The 17682-nt window shown below is 47.6% G+C and overlaps 1 protein-coding gene across 1 annotated transcript; it reads left to right on the top strand.

Moving 5' to 3' along the window:
* Positions 1-11422: 11422 nt before the first annotated feature.
* Positions 11423-14317, top strand: KCNA5 (potassium voltage-gated channel subfamily A member 5). The gene has a single exon (XM_059404947.1). The coding sequence runs from the start codon at positions 11708-11710 to the stop codon at positions 13511-13513; it is 1806 nt and encodes a 601-aa protein (XP_059260930.1). The 5' UTR covers positions 11423-11707; the 3' UTR covers positions 13514-14317.
* Positions 14318-17682: the final 3365 nt, after the last annotated feature.

Raw genomic sequence — 17682 nt, 5'->3', positions numbered from 1 at the left:
GCAGCAGTGTTTTAAAAATTAACATTTTGCATATATTAGTTCATCGTGAGGCTCTCAAAAGTTCATAGTCATCACATATATGAGTGTCTGGTCTTTATAAGCACCAGCTAGAGAAATAAAGTCTCCCCATCCCATCCTCCCACTCTCTCTCTCCAGGGTGGCAATTCTTCTGCACAATGTGTCAACTTCCTCCAGTGAGATGTGTTGAATCTCACTCTATTTGGTCTAACGATAGTGTCATTTTTCACTTTCCAAATACTAAATGACATTTTATTGAATGTAATTTCCAGTCTTCATGTTGACCTTGCACACCTTCAATGTTGACATACTCCCCTAGACTCTCCATGTTGAGAATCACTGACTTGAAGACTTCCCTGTTTTCTTGATTCTTCCTACATAGCAGACTGACGATGTCGAAAATGAAGATGATGACAAGGGCCACAATGACGATAGATATGCTCCCGATGGAAGACATGCTGGATTCAGCTTACTTTCTATATATCATCAATCCAGATGACAAGTCTGCAGGCTGGACATTGTTGGCCCCATTTTACACAGAACAGTAAGGCTCAGAGAGGCCCAGTGGCTTGTTCAAGATTTCAGAGAGTAAGTGATGGAGTGGGATTTAAATCCAGATTTGTCTAATTCCAAAGCCTGTGACTTTTCCATACTGCCCCACTGCTGGCCACCACAGCTCCCTAATTCACAGGAAATTCCTGCATCCTTTGGTTAGCTCTAATTATAGTCTTTCTAAAGAGGAATGTGCTGGTCTCTCTTCCTGGCATTGACTGAACCTCACTGGGAATGTTGGGCATCTTTAAAATTTCATTTATTAATAAACACTTATATAATGCCTGCCATGTGCCAGGCACTGGTCTGAGCTGTTTACAAATATCAACTCATTTAATCTTTATAGCAAGCCCATGAGGTTAAGCACCATTATTATTATTATTACTCTTCTTTTACAGATAAACAAACTAAAGCACAGAGAAGTTAAGTGACTGGCTCAAGGTCACACAGCCTATAAGTTTTGTAGAGCTAGGTTTTTCATCTATTATTAGGCAGTGCAACACCCCTTCCTTCGGAGATTTGGATTTCTCACCTAATCTTTCCTTTAACTATTTCCCATGAGTACTGAGCGGATGATGGAGTCAAGGGCTTGGAATTCCCCTAAAGAAAGTTTCTGGAGAAGCTCAAGTCTTTACAAACATCCATCATAAAGGGGACAGTTGGCATGGTCCAGATATAGCTCCAAGCAATTATTAGTTCTGTTTCAAAAATCAGGCCCATCTTTATCTCCAATGTTTGCTCAGTGCTAATGGCCTCTAAGTAGACTCTTTTGAGTTTGACAACCCAGTATCTAGCCTTCCTCTCCTGAGCTTCCTTTCCACCCTCAGGCCCTCTGATCTCCACCAAGTCGCACAGGTCAGACTGGTGCAAGGAGAGCGGGGGTGGGCAAAATGGGGCAGTGTCTCCTCTGAGTAAGCAATCTGGCTGTCCTAACCTGGGAAGTCATAGAACACCAGGTACAAAATCTCTCCCCTTTGGAGTCACTTGGTTTTGACAAGATGCTGGACATCTCAACTTTTTCAGAGTTTCTTATGTGCTCACAAGCAATAACCTGAAACTCTTCAGGGCTATTAATTATTCACACATTTGTCACTGATTATTCACACATTTGTCACTGGCTTTTCCCCAACAGGACTTAACAGGGACTTGACATGCCAAAGGCAGAGTGGGAACGGAGTATAGAAAGTTAGGAAGAGACACCCATTGAAAAATTCCTTCTGCTATTCCCTTGCAGATGCCCTAAAAATGACATAACAATAACCAGCAGTTACCAGAGCTCTACATTTACTTCTCAGTAAACCTTTGATAATTTGCTTAACTGCGACTCTCAGATTCCATATCTGTGAAGTAAGGTTAATACTAACATCTATCGGGGCGCCTGGGTGGCTCAGTGGGTTAAGCCGCTGCCTTCGGCTCAGGTCATGATCTCAGGGTCCCGGGATCGAGTCCCACATCAGGCTCCCTGCTGAGCAGGGAGCCTGCTTCCTCCTCTCTCTCTCTCTCTGCCTGCCTCTCTGCCTACTTGTGATCTCTGTCTGTCAGATAAATAAATAAAATATTTAAAAAAAAATACTAACATCTATCTCATAGGGTTGTGACTGAGGATAAAATGCCATATGTATATAAAAGAATCATATATGTAGTTCAAGATTGGGCACCTAATAAGAACTCAAGATGTGTTAACTATTATGATTATATAATAGACACCAGCTTAAATGCAACTTGCTCTTTTATATGAACCCAATTATAACCTACGGAGTCAATGTTTATTTCTCATTTTACTGACAAACGTGTTGAAAAATATTTAGGGAAGCTGAATTACTTGCCCAAGCCAGGAGATAATAGAGGTACAGAGTGAGGCCCAAAGCCTTGGTTGCCTATCTTTCAATAGCACGCGTATTACATGGCCTAGAGACGGTGTTAGCAGTCTCCTACTTCTGCCTCAGCCAGCACAAACACTCACTCAGTCACTCACTCACTCACTGCTATCTCCTTCCACTCATTCCTGAGCTCCAGGAAAGCCATCCTTACAACGTGGTAATTGGCTTTCACACCACCCAGTGTACCACACTAACACTGGGGAGTGGAGAGTAGCCTGGCAGTTCACAGAGTCAGTCATGGGGGTGTCTGCCAGACATTTCTTTGTTGGCAGAGACAAAGGCTCTGAAGCTTAGTTGAAAAATCCAATCGGTGGTGGCTGAGTCCCAGCTGAAAGTGTGAAAGTCCTTATCATGACCGTCCTCATCATATTCGTACTGGTGGCACCAGCCTGCTAAAAATAAGGACGTTATTTCCTAACATTAATAAAAAAGAAAGGAAGAGGCTGGGAGGTGGGGGTTTGGCGTCGGGCTGGGGAAGGGGAAATAGAAGGCAACAGACATTAAAATAGCAGCAAATGAATACCATGTAATTTCAAACAGTCGATAATGTCATGCTGCAAGGTTGGTAATTCTGCTGAGATAATTGCCCTTCCCCAGATTACTGTCTTTACCAGAGACAGAAGTGATGGCTGTGTGTGAGAGATCACACTGCCTCTCCCTTCATGAGCAGTGGCAGTGATTAAGGAGGGATGAGGCTTCAAGTTCACAAATATTTCATCCATGCATGAGGAATTTCAGGAGTGGAGATATAGCTCTCAGAGCAGAAGACACGATCAACTCTTCTTCCACAGACAGGGAGACTGAGATACTCATGGGGTGACTCAACGTTTAGAGCCACGCTTCATCTTCCAGCAAGTCTGTGTCTGAAGAATTATGATTTGACATGACTGGCCACTGATGGGTTTTTTTCCTGGCTGCAGAGAGACTGTCTGCCAGAGAAACCACTGAACCTGGACTCTGCAGACTTGGTTTAGAAACTGGGATCTTGGGTTGCTGAGTCTCTGCTTCTTCTCTGGGACAAACCTCCAGGTATTTGTTACCAGTATAGTGAGAGGACTTGACTAGCTAAGCGCTTGGGTTCCGCTCAGCACTTAACAGTCCAAGCTCCATCCTCCGAGTCTCACGGGGAGGGGTGGAGACAGAGTGGCAGACTGTATAATGGTCCTGCAAAGCTGTCCAGGTCCTCAACCCTGGAACCTGTGAACACGTTACCTTATATGGCAGAGAGGGCTTTGCAAATATGATTAGATCAAAGGTCGCAAAATAGGAAACCAGCATAATCACTAGGTCCTTAAAAGATGGAAGAAAAGGGAAGGAGATGTGACAAAGGAAGCAGAATTAGAAGGTTGCCATTATGCTGGCTTTGAGGGTAAAGGAAGCGGCTATCAGCCAAGTATGCAGGTGGACCCTAACGAATTCACCCTGAAGCCTCCAGAAGCAACCAGCCCAAATGACACCTGAAATTTAGCCCCAAAAGATACATTTTGTACTTCTAACCTCCTGAATTATAAGATAATAAATTTGTATTTTTTAAAGCCATAATGTTGGGGTAGTTGGTTAGAGCAACAATAGGTAACTAGTATCAACAGGAAGGTCAGGAGCCAGAAAATGACTGGCTTACCCCAACATCCACCACTTAGGGCATCTGCAGTGCTGAGGCAGTTTCACTTCCCATCGACCTGGGGGCCCATAACTCCATGACTGGGTTAACTGAGAAAGGCCACTAATATAATGATACCACTAGTCACTCCAGGCAACTAATACAGATGACTTGGGACCTGTGCATGCATTTGGCTCCTGTCAGTTTACACAGGCTAGCTTACATTAAAATATTAACTAATATTAATTGAATGCTTATAATTTTCCAGACATTTTAATGCTTAAAACAAGTATAGGACGTAGGCAGTTTTCGTGTCTTCATTTGACAGACAAGGGGGCTGAGGCCTAGAGAGGTTGAGCGTCATAATGAGGAAGAGGTGTTGCTGGGATCTACCTCAATCCAGATCCCAAGCTCTCATCCAAGAGCACTTCCCAGCCCCTGAATTCCTTATGCAACAGTGTATCTAATAAAAAGACCAGACTCCTGAGTGAGACAGTCCCTCCAGGACACCCGTTCTCAAACTTTGGTAGCATCAGAATCACCTAGAGAGCTTGTTAAAATGCAGATTCCTGGGCTCCGTCTCCAGATACTCTGATTCAGTAACATGTTTCTGAAGCTCCCAGATGACCTTGATACGGCTGGTCCATAAGCTGATGTTTGAGTAGCAAGCCTCTGGAAGCCATCCTATCTCAGCCCCAACCTCCAGGACCAGCAGCACTGAAATTGTGGCTGAGCCCCAATCCTGTTTCATGACTAAACCACCTTCTTGTCAAATCAGAATAAGGAGGATTTATTTTGATAAGGACATTGAGAAAAAATGGGTGCTGTCTGGCCTGCATGAATTCCAAAGGGATCACATGTTTTACCAGACTTAGAGAGGATGCTCCTTCCATATTAACAAAATTGTCTTACCTTTGCTTAGCATTTTTTAAAATAAAGTACTTTTTTTCATACATCTTGATACATAATCTAAATTCATAACATACCTTTATGTGATGTGAACAATAATTAAGCTAGAAAAGCCACTGAATATAAAATTCTCTACTAATGCCTCCTAATCTGGATACCCAGGCAGAGAGCGAGGAAAGGAACGTTGCAGGTAGTATTGAAGAAGTAAAAAACAATTTAAATATCTCTGACCCTCACAACACATGAAGCTATTGGTTCATAGTTTCAAAGTCAGAAAGTCTTCATGTTGTATGAGTGAATACCATAGTGAGGTGTGTTGAAGGTATAAAAGAGAGAGTGAGAAAAATAGTCAAGCATGCACCTTTATAACCCACCAGCTCCTCAGGGGAGGGGCACGGGGGGAGGGGGGGAAACCATTATTCACCCGGGCGAGCCCTCCCTTGAACTTCCCAGCCCCTGTGCATCTAGGTCACTTTCCTTTCTGTGTTTGGTCTCTGAAAATGCAGTGGACCCGTTAATGAATTTATTCCTGGATTAAATGTGGGGACGGAGGGAGGGAGGGAGGGAAAAAAGCCAAGCTCCAGATGTGAGCCTTGATTCGTAAAGGGCCTCTCATCTTAATCCCCGCAAACAGGAAATCCTAGCACTAGGCCTGAGGTCTCTCTCAGGATCGGGGTCAGCTGAGGCATAATCTCTCCCTCGCTGCCATTCACTGTCTTCTCCCTCTCTGTCTTCTCCTGCTTCCATCTCTTAACAGGGCAGACACATCCTCTCTCCCCCACACCCCACAGACACACGCTCATTTGTTTTGGGTTTGCTTTCTTGACTCCACCTCAGCTCCTCCCATCAAATGGGAAAGGAAGGTCATTTCCAAGACTTCCTTCCCAAGGTGTTGGGATTGACAGGCAAGCGAGAAGGGAAGGGAGGGAAGGAAGAACAGCTGTTCCCTTCATTAAGATGTTTTTCGCTACAGATCTAGAAGCAGATTGCATCTGGGAGAGAGAATTAGGTGAGAGATGGTTTTACCCTTTCACTGATTAATACTCTATCACCAACTATTGTTGGATAATGTGCTCTTATGTTATTTAATAATAATGAACCATTGAATTATATACTTTGTAACATTTAGCAGGGAGACCTAGCCTATCAAGGACCCCATTAATCAAGTTTTCCTCTTAGTTTTTTTTTTTTTTTAACAATATATTTTTGTTTATGTTAACTATGCTGCCTCCTATTTGGTTCTCCCTGGTCCAGCCTGAGGAGCCCTGAGACCCTCTCTCCTGACTCCCAGTACCTCCGTGTTTCCTTAGAAAAATGCTGACCAAGGAGCTGTGGGGAGGTTAGGGGAAGATAATCTTTCCCAATCTGAGGGTGATGGCTTCTCTCATGGAGGAGATGGTTTTGTTCAATTTCCCTTTCTAACGAAGAGGAGATTCAGGTGTGATGACAGAAACTCAACATCACTGGCTCACCAGAGTGATAGGAGGGGAACTGGGGAAATGACTCAGGGTGCACCTCTTTTCCGTAAGAAATCTAAGATCTCCCAGCCATGCAAAGTGCCTGGGATGCTTAGAAAGGTGGTCCCTTGGTCCCTTTGGCAGAAGCAGAACCCCTCGCCCTCCAAACGGGAGGAGCAGAGGTAGAGGAACCCTGAACCCTGGATCCACTGGTTACTACTTTTACTGACTTGTCAGCCTGGCCTCGTGTTAGGGCCTTCTCATCACATTTTTTATGAGGTTCCCATGTCTGTAACCCCGTCCAAGGTGGAGAAGCAAAACTGATGTTTGGCAGGAATGACTAGTGGCATACGTAGAACAGAATTTTATCTTCACCTCTCTCTGTTCCTTTAAATTTTGCCCAATGGTGGAAGCTTTTCCCTTGATCCAGATAAAGATTCAGTGGATTTTTATGCTCCATGGTTTACTGTTATATAATAAACAGAATTACAGTAACTTTGGGTCTCAAAGGCTCTCTCAGCGTGGGAACTAAATTGCACAGTCCAATATATTCAACTGTTTTTAGCCACAAAGTTGTTTTTATACACAAAGTTGAGGTGGGTTGTGTAGTAATAAATAATTCATATAATCTGAACAAAGAACGGAAGTAGATTTAATTCACTTCCTCTATCTGGTCACCCAAATGAGTCTTACATTTTTCTGATTGGGTTTCATGTCCACAATCCCTTTGAGTATTTAGTTAATCTCAGAACTCACGTTCAATTCTTATCCCTATTTTGCTTCCCTTCCTGCTCCTTGGCCAAACTCCTTTCTCTTGGTTTAATTACATTTAACATATATTTATTGAGATTCATAAGAAGGTTGTTTGATGGTGCAAGGAAAATTGGGGATGAGTAAAGTATGATCTTTAATTTCAAGGTCTCTTTATTTCTCTCAATTATTTAGTTATCCATCTACCTGCTTACTTACCTACATATTATGGATAGATAGATGATAGATGGAAGAAAGAAAAAGAGAGAGAGAGAGAGAGAGAGAAAGGAAGGAAGGAAGGAAGAAGGAAAGAAGAAAGAAGATAGGTAGATAGACATATCACCATTGAGATAAAGTTAAGATATATTCTGGTGGAAGTGGAGGGGAGAAAAGGCTAAAACAAGTAGTAGAGCGCAAACTAGTTTATTGGCACATTTGTTTAATTTCTTAAAAGATCTTATTTATTTATCTGAGAGAGAGTGATCACAAGCAGAGGGGAGGCAGAGGGAGAAGTAGACTCCCCACTGAGCAGGGAGCCCAATGCGGGACTCCATACCAGGACACTGGGATCATGACCTGAGCTGAAGACAGATGTTTAACCAACTGAGCCACCCAGGCGCCCCAGGACATTTGCTTTAATAGACACAAGAGAAGTATCTGAGCATGGAAGAAAGGAAGTATTATGACGTCTTGCTGGGGAGATCATGAAAACATGACTTAGTAAACTCTTCACAATCTGGATCTCCTCTACCACTCTAGCCCCATCTCACAGAACTCTTTCTGAGCCCCCCATCAACCACCCTAACTCTCAGCTCCTCAAACCAGCCTTAGGGCCATGGAACACACTCTTCCAACCACCTGGGATAGTTGTCTTCCCCATTACCACCTTTGGAACGCTTCCTCGGGTCCTATATGGGGTCAGGCTCCCCACTATTGTCACAACACCCTAAACTCTAGATAGTGCCTCTTAAAATTGTGATTAAACAACCAGTGTAAAATTAGACGCTTGGTGGCTTTTGTCTTCCCCAAGATAGAACTCCACAGAGGTTAAGAAATATATATGCTTCAGTCATCAGTATACTCCCAGAACCTGGAACAATGCCTAGTGCATAGTAGATACTCAGTGAATTATTTTGTAGTGGATTAATAAAGGTAATATTTGGTATTCTTTCTCTTCCTCCTCCTCTTCTCTCTCTCCTTCCTCTCTGAGCCCAGCCCTCCTTCCCATCAATGCCTTACTTCTCCTAATAATCATTTCTCCTTGGTTCTGCACACCTTACCAGTCCTCCTATGGTCTGCTAGGCCCCGTCCTATACATTAAGGGAAGACTTCCTATTTGTCTCTTCTGTATAGCTCATTCTAGGGGACATAAACAAGGACACAATTCCTTCAAAGACCCTATCTAGGGTTTGTCTGTGAGGAGGTGGCTCACAAGTGTGATCTTTGGGCAGGAGCATCAGCGCAGCCATGGAGAGTCAACTGTGTTCTAATCTCACCCTATGTCAGACTCTGTGTTTGAACCAGATCCTCAAGTGATGGTGCACATGAAGTTCTGCTCTAGAGGGGCTTATTTCCTAGGATTAGTCGCGTAGAGCAAAGGGTAACTTTAAGTTAGAGGATTTGCCCATTAGTGTTGGAGTGTAAGAAGTTTATTGGGAAGAAACAGAAGAAAGAGAAAAGAACCTATGGAAGCCAGCAGGGAAAGACTTCATCTCCTGATGCTGACCCAAGAATACCCGTGAAAAGAAAAAGTAGTAGAAGAGGGGTGAACAGTTTCAGACTGCAATGTATTTCATACAAAATCATAGTCAATCCAACAGGAAAGATTCAGAACAAAGATGGCACAGCAGAAGAGTTCTGCCATAGGCAGAAATGGCCAGGACCCTCTAAGCCTGTGGTGCTCGGTCATTGGGAGAGGGCTGCCCAGGAAGGGCCTGAAACTGCCAACAACCAGAAGCTCTCAGCTAATTGCACTCCTGGAAGCTGAAAAGCAATTTCAGCTTATCTTTAAAGGATATCCTCCCAGTATAGCCCCCTGGCTGCCACACGTAACATCTGAAGCTAACTTGTAAGAAACCTATCAAAGCTGGTAAATGTATGGAAAGCAGAAAGAAAATACCACATCAAGGAGGCCTGGTGTGTGCTTCTCCAGCACTGTTTATGTTCTGCTCTTTTTCTTCAGGGAACAGACTCTCTAAGGGCCCCTGAAAGACAAGGTCCAGAGAATTCTCTCCCATAGGGAGCTCAAGCAGAGCTCCTGTGAACCAAGATGGTATCCCTGTATTTACAAGATGGGTGAGTCAGTAAACAAGACTCAGTTGCTGCGGATCTCTGAGCTCACCCTCTACAAGCTCCATAGGCCCTAGGTTCCCAGGAGCAGGCAAGCCTGCTCCTGATGTACAACCTCAGAGACAGAGAAGAATAAAAACCCAGGGCAGACGGAGCAGAGTGGGCAGAGGTCTTCGGAGGGGAGTATAAGGAAGGCCCTGTGGTTACAGTGATGCTCCCACATACTGATTTTTCTCTTTCCAGCCCCTTCCTCACTCATGCACATCTGCAAGGATAGCCAACCTCATGCACAGGGTCACACACAATGAAAACAGTTACATACATCCAATTCACAACCACCTTCATGCAACACACAAAAAGGCCCTCTTTCTTCAGCCCTGACATAAGCTTGTGTGTGCACACCTTGCTATTCCAACAAAAGGCCTGTGCACTGCATAACATGTTTCCAAAACCTCCCTCCTGTGCAGACATATTCATAGACAAGAGGCTCTGACATCCACATATATAAAGAGTAAACAACATTCAAGAACAAAAATAGACACACATTCAAAAGTTTGAAAGAACTTGGAACATTCAAAAACAGAGACTTTATGGTAGTTTAGAACCAACAAATACCAGGAAGGTGTGTCTGGAACTGGCAGATGTGCCTTGAAAGATTTCCCTTGGCCACGGATGCCCCCTAAAGCCCCACAGGGGCTGAGGCCCATTTCCTGACTCTGAAAGACTTAGCTGTTACTCAGCCATCCTCCTGCCTCCTGTGGGAAGAAACTGAAGCTCTCAGCCTAGATGCTGTGGAGAAAGTGCACTTGCACCTGGAAAGGGGGTTATGCATTTCCAGAGAGGACTGGAGTGGAAGGATAAGGGCTAACTTCTGCTCACTTGGGTTTGAATCCCAGCCTCACCACTTTCCACCCACATGCCCATGGGCAATTTAGTCACTCTGTGTCTCATTTTGCTCACCTAAGAAATGGAGATAGTAATAATATCGAGCAGATACATTGCTGTAGGAATGCACCAGTCAGTATTTGTAAAATGCTGAGAATGCTCCCTGTACATCATAGGAGCAAAGTGAGTATTGCTTCTTATTCTGCTCCTGGGAGTCCTCCAGCCCTGGGATTCCACAGCCTTCCTGACCCCTACCCCTGCTCCCTACACAAACCCCCTACACAAAGCTGCAGTTGCCAGCTCCAAGTTTCACCAGTAAGGAATAGCTGTCCCCAGGACCTCTTTCTTCCTCCTCCCCTTCTCTCTGACAGGTTTTTACAACTGGGACTTGAGAGCTTGAAGTTGTCGGTTCTCGAGGATAGGAGACCAGACAATGAATTTGTCCCATAATCCAGGACTTTTCTGCGAACCAGGGTTGTCCCCGGGCAAGGGCAAAAGGGGTTGCTGTCCGCTCTCAGCCTTTTGGTGGGTGTGTAGGAAGACAGGAAGAGAGGGGCTTCTCCACCATTGATCTGGAGGTATCTCCAGCTTTATGTATCTCTAGATTTCTAGATCCCCAAGGCCCATAACTCTGCCCAGCCCCTACCTGTCTGTAATCCTTCCAAAAGAAGAGACAATAGTTACTGCTCCAAAGGAGGATTGTAAAGGCACTGCTGTTATCTCATGTCTCACTCGTCCAACCCAAGGCAATTCATTTTCCCTGGAGTCCACTTGGCGCTCAGCGGGTTCCCAGGTGAACTGAAATCCACAGCTATTCTCATCTGGTTGCCCTGGGAGTTTCCGCGCTCTCGGTACAACCTGTTCCTCCAGCCTCTCCATTCCCTCCCCGCCCCCCGCTCCCTCCCTTCGCAAGGCTGCTCCCTTGGCCCCCCTTCCTCCCCTCGCCCGGGGCCCCAGCTGTGCCCTCTGGGGAGACACCCGCTGCCGAGATACCCAGGAGGGAAGGCGGGAGACGGAGGAGGGGAGGGGACGGGGCGGAGGGAGGAAAGAGGCGGAGGAGCCGCGCAGGGTGGAGGCCGAGCACCGCCCCGCAGCCAGAGAGGGGCGGCTGAAGGTTGCATCTGCTGGAAGGAGGCTTTTGGCTGCTTGGTAACGGGCTGCCAGAACGGAGAGCGAGGCAGAGAGCAGGGCAGCAGCTTCTTGACGTCAGGACTGAGCCAGGGGATCGCGCCAGCAGCCCCAGGCCGTCCCACAGGGGGGCCAGCCGACGGCGGCAGAAGAGCCAGAGGCAAGGCGCCCAGCGGGGCGTGAGTGGGGGGCTCGGACGCCCGGCAGCAGGGGCACAGCATGCCCCCTGCCCCTTGGCTATGGAGATCGCCCTGGTACCCCTGGAGAACGGCGGTGCCATGACCGTCAGAGGAGGAGGTGAGGCTGGGACAGGTTGTAGCCAGGCCATAGGGGGAGAGCTCCAGTGTCCCCCGACGGCTGGGCTCAGCGATGGACCCAAAGAGCCGGCGCCAAGGGCTCGCGGCACGCAGAGGGGAGTGGACCCGGGAGGGCGGCCTTTGCCACCTCTGCCCCAGGATCCTCAGCAGCCTCGAAGGCTGCCTCCGGAGGACGAGGAGGGAGAAGGCGACCCCGCCCTGGGCATGGCGGATGACCAGGTGCTGGGCGCCGGGTCCCTGCACCATCAGCGCGTCCTGATCAACATCTCCGGGCTGCGCTTCGAGACGCAGCTGGGCACCCTGGCGCAGTTCCCTAATACCCTCCTGGGGGACCCGGCCAAGCGCCTGCGCTACTTCGACCCCTTGAGGAACGAGTATTTCTTCGACCGCAACCGGCCCAGCTTCGATGGCATCCTCTACTACTACCAGTCCGGGGGCCGCCTGCGGAGGCCGGTCAACGTCTCCCTGGACGTGTTCGCCGATGAGATCCGCTTCTACCAGCTGGGGGACGAGGCCATGGAGCGCTTCCGGGAGGACGAGGGTTTCATTAAAGAAGAGGAGAAGCCCCTACCCCGAAATGAGTTCCAACGCCAGGTGTGGCTTATCTTTGAATATCCAGAAAGCTCGGGGTCCGCGAGGGGCATCGCCATCGTCTCCGTCTTGGTCATTCTCATCTCCATCATCACCTTCTGCTTGGAGACCTTGCCTGAGTTCAGGGATGAACGGGAGCTTCTCCGCCATCCCCCAGTACCCCACCAGCCTCTTGGGCCCTCCAGGGGGGCCAATGGCAGCGGGCCTCTGGCGCCTCCCTCTGGCCCTACGGTGGCACCTCTCCTGCCTAGGACTCTGGCTGACCCCTTCTTCATTGTAGAGACCACGTGTGTCATCTGGTTCACTTTCGAGTTGCTGGTACGCTTCTTCGCCTGCCCCAGCAAAGCAGAGTTCTCCCGGAACATCATGAACATCATTGATGTGGTGGCCATCTTCCCCTACTTCATCACCCTGGGCACTGAGCTGGCAGAACAGCCAGGGGGTGGAGGGGGCGGCCAGAATGGGCAACAGGCTATGTCCCTGGCCATCCTCAGAGTGATCCGCCTGGTCCGGGTGTTCCGCATCTTCAAGCTGTCCCGCCACTCCAAGGGGCTGCAGATCCTGGGCAAGACCTTGCAGGCCTCCATGCGGGAGCTGGGGCTGCTCATCTTCTTCCTCTTCATCGGAGTCATCCTCTTCTCCAGTGCCGTCTACTTCGCAGAGGCTGACAACCAGGAGACCCACTTTTCCAGCATCCCGGATGCTTTCTGGTGGGCCGTAGTCACTATGACCACGGTAGGCTATGGGGACATGAGACCCGTCACTGTGGGGGGCAAGATCGTGGGCTCGCTGTGTGCCATCGCTGGGGTCCTCACCATCGCCCTGCCTGTGCCCGTCATTGTCTCCAACTTCAACTACTTCTACCACCGGGAGACGGACCATGAGGAGCAGGCAGCTCTTAAGGAAGAGCAGGGCAGCCAGAGCCATGGGACAGGGCTGGACAGCGGAGGCCCTCGGAAGGCAAGCTGGAGCAAGGGGTCCCTCTGCAAGGCTGGGGTGTCCCTGGAGAATGCAGACGGAGCCCGAAGGGGCAGCTGCCCCCTGGAGAAGTGTAACCTCAAGGCCAAAAGCAACGTGGACTTGAGGAGGTCCCTCTATGCCCTCTGCCTGGACACCAGCCGGGAAACGGATTTGTAAGGGGGAGCCACCGATTCGTAAGATTGGTGGTAGTGGGGTGGGGATAGCAGGGGCCTCCTGAGCTTGGGGATCTGCTTTATACCACAGAGTATTTCAAGCCCACCTTGAAGTCTGTCACTCTTCTTTCACTTCTTCTCCCCTCCCTTGACCCCCATCTTTCCTCTTCTTTCCATGACACCAAGGGTCGCCTATTTTTAAAAAGTACCACATTCCATGACGCAGGAGCTGTTGAAATGGTGAGCCCTGCGAAATGGATGTATTTGTAGCCAGTTCCCTATACCCAGCAGAGGGATAACCCAAACAAAAATGACTTTAAATAGCCCAGATCCCAAGAGATTTTGTAACCCCCTCCATGTGTTCCAAATTTTCTTTACATATGATTTTATTTGCGTATAGGGGAAAATATTATTTTTATGGCCGGTGAGTGGATTTTTGTACTGTAGTTCAGATGGAGATATTTTGGATACATTTTCCAGGAATGCTGTATTTATGGAAGAGAGAGTTATTGTGATGTGTTTTTTGTTTTTTGTTTTTTTCTGTGATGCTTGTATTAGAGCCAGTGACCCTGGTTGTGGCTGTTCTGGTTCCTGTGTCTGTAAGCCTCTCTTTTCTGGGATGTGCTATCAGTGTTTTGCAGGGCAGGGAATGTTCTGGAAGAAAGGCAAGACTGACTTTTTCTGTGCGCCTTAAACAATTCTTGTAACTTTCTTTGAAAAGCATTTTAATGATGTTGAAGAAAGACTTCTGATAATTCATTCTCTATTTTTAATCCCAGGAAATAAAATGTTACACGGTTGAGGCAAATTGTTAGTTGTTTTTTTGTTTGTTTGTTGTCGTTGTTGTTGCATGAAATTTTAAAAAGGAGTCTGTCGCTTGCTATTTCTAGTTTTGAAGTTAGAGCAAGCACCACCTTGACTGGAAAAGGAATGATTTGATCGTCACCTCCTTAGCTGGGCCCCCTCTGGGCATCACAGAGGGGTGACCTCTGTGTGTCTCAGGCTGTTTCTGACATGCTGCCTGATGGTGTGGTATCAGATGCAACTCTCAGCCCTGTGTGCAGATGCAGCTAAAAGAGAAGAGGAGATCAGACCTCCCCGCCACACACACCCTGCCATCTCTTGAGGCTGCGTTTCTGAATTCTCCCTTGTCTGCAGGCTTTAATTTAACCCTGTTTCACAGGGCTCTCAATATCTCGGTGAAACAAAGCCGGATTCTCCCAGGCATGAAGCCTGTCCACAGAAGTACAGCCCTGGTGTGAAAGTCACAGAGGAGGGAGGGAACAGGGCTTGGTTGTTAAACTCTCCCTCTGGACCATGGTGTGGCAGAGGAGAATGCACTGACTCCCTGGTGGACAGAGGCAGAAAGAAACCAAGCAGAAGGATTTGCTTGTCCACGTTAAAGCCTAGTTTCTTTAGATGGTGGCCTTGTGCTGAGCAAATCTCCAAACTCAAAATAAATCTCTCGGTTCTGTGGATGGTAGTGGTGAACACCCCAGTAGGTATAACACTGACTGTACTTTCTCTAGGGGATTAGCTACCTTCCGGGACTCTGGGTTCCTGCTCTGGCTTTTGCTGCTAAATAGTCTAATTAACCAAAGACATGTTGTCCTGTATCCCCACCCGGGTGGGCTGGTGACCCACAGCCACACCCCCCACAGCATCATGGCTGGTTCTGAGGGGTGCATGCACATCTCCGTGGGGTGAGGGAGGCTTTGCTAAATTGACGTCTGGGACTGTGGATTTAAATAAGACGCTGGCACAACAATAAAAGCCAGTGTCTGTGACTGCCTGGAGTCATTTCCAGTCAGGAACTGTTAACAGCAAATCTGAGGCGGAAACAGAAGGACCGTGCAGGCAGGGCTCTGTTGTTTTTCATTACATGCTGAAGCAAAAGAAGAACAGAGACTATTTATTTATAATTTACAATCTGCCTAAAAGCAGGGCGTCTTGCCAAAACTCAACTCCACAGTCTCACCTCCAAGCCCTCTTTGGCTTTCAAGCTAATGTGTGTAGCTCAGCATGCACCTGGTGATTGGGACCGGATCCTCGTTCCATCACCAGGCACCACCCTCCCTTAAAGACAAAAGAGATGTCACCACCTGAATGAAAATCAGTTCCTTTAGGCTCAAAGAGAGAGCAACACAGAGGGCTTAGATGTGTTCAGTGGCCTAATAGAGGTTGGTCCAAATAGAACAGACTGCTTCGTTGAAATGTCCAGTAAGTGGCTTCAGTCTTAATACAAATCCTCAGAGAGAGGGGGGAGGAAAAGAGAGAGTTTCCATATTTCGCATGGGAGAAAGGGATCCCGCAAAGCAGGTTTACAAAGGGGATGAGGGTCATTCTAGAGGCCGGTTGTGTACCCTAGTACCTTGCTGCTGCCTTGCATCCCAGAGTTCAATGTCATGGTATCTGCCCTGGGGCACTGGCTGGGCACCCACTAGACAGTATAAGAATTTCAATCTCTCCGTCTTCTCAGGACAATTTTTGCCATGATTCCCGAAAAAGTCTGCATGGTTTCACTCCAGCCATCCTGATCTTCCTATTCATGTGGTTAGCAAAAAAAAAAAAAAAAAAAAAAAAAAGGGAGCCTGAATGTCAAGGCTCTTACCCAGGCTTTCTGAGATAAGGGGCCCCTTCCTCCTCTCCCAGCCTCCCTTTCTCTGCTGTCATTGATTTTCCATAGCCTTTGCTTTCCTCAGGAGATTAGATCAAGTGACCCCAGCCAAGCTTTTTGTCCAGATGTTGTGTCTTGGCTCCCACAGCAGGAAACCAGCACTGGGCTCATAATCTCCCAGCTCTGGGCCCCACAACTCTGAGAGCAGGATGGTTTTCTGTGTCATGCTCTTGTGGAAGGACAGCTTCTCTTTTGCAAAGCAACTGGCTTCCTCTTTTTCTCTACTTAACTGGTTTCTTCTGTCCACACTCTTCCTGAACCCTAAGCAATGGCAGATTCAAAAAACAGACCTTTTCACATGCTTTAAGAACCCCAGCTCTTTGATTTTCCCTGCCTGGCTGGGACAGGGAAACGGAGTATCAGCCCTAGGGAATCTTTGCACAGAGCTGGCCTTTGAGTGATTCTAGTATCAACATTAACAATAGGTGCACTTCTGGGCTTGGACCGGACTGCACAAAGTGTTTCTCTTGGAGCAGGGACACCTTGCTCCAAGTGTCCTCCAGAAATGGCAGGCTTGTGCATGGTGGAAGGTGAGTTTGAGTGATGCTCAAGTACTCTCTGCTGTTGGACCTCAGCAACTCATGACTACTCCCCACCCCCACACACACCCCGGCTCCAGGCCCAGCACTCATTGTAATGGGAATGGGGGATACTGGGACAAATGTTAGGATGTGGTCCTTGTCTTTTCACACTTCCAGTCCCTCTAGGGAAGCAATCCCTGTAAAACAAAAGCAAGTCATGCAAGATAGCATGTGATCACGTGTCTCGGAGGGAGTTTCAAAATGAAGGGTTATGGGTCAGTTGTGGGAAGGTGAGGAAGCATAGGGTAGGAAAGAGAAGCTTCGGGAGACCTGAGAGGTGGCTGGGAAGAGGGGAGGAATTGGGGATGAGGGAGATGAGAGTAGCAGGCTAGACGGTGACAGCTCTGTCCTCATCACCATCATTCCCTGTGGTGTCCAGAAGTCAAGGCTGTTGCTGCTCCCAGGACTACAGTAGGAGTCCCAATTTTGACACTGGCAGGGACACTTAGCAGTTGTGCAGAGCAGAGGTTGGCAAAAGCTCAGAAAAGAGCCAGATAGTAAATATTATAGGCTTTGTAGGTCAAGAAGCAAATGGAAACTACACTGTGGGTATTCCTATAACCATCTGAAATGCAGTCACTGAAAAATGTCAAAACCAGCCTCACCTCAAGGGCTACACATCCCTGTCAGATTGGTTTATCTGTCTCATGGAAGGTGCCTCCTGGGCATCCAGTCATGCCTGACCTGGCTCCCTGATTTGATTTTATCCCATTGAATTTGTATTTCTTGCAAATGCTGACCCCTGGCTTGGGAAAGGGCTCTCATGCTAGGATTTCCTAGACCAGGGAAGGCCTTATGAAAAAGATGTTACTTACTTCTACCTTCTCATGAAAAATTAGACTGTGCTAGTGGCTGTGGGACAGGCCGCTCCATTTCTAGGGAGAAGGAGGAAAATGCCAAATTGGAATTTCTGCC

The sequence above is a fragment of the Mustela nigripes genome, chromosome 6 (genome assembly GCF_022355385.1).
Source record: "Mustela nigripes isolate SB6536 chromosome 6, MUSNIG.SB6536, whole genome shotgun sequence".
In the NCBI taxonomy this organism is placed as follows: Eukaryota; Metazoa; Chordata; class Mammalia; order Carnivora; family Mustelidae; genus Mustela; species Mustela nigripes.
The sequence above is the reverse complement of the archived record's forward strand: the minus strand, read 5'-3'. Positions and strand labels throughout refer to the sequence as shown.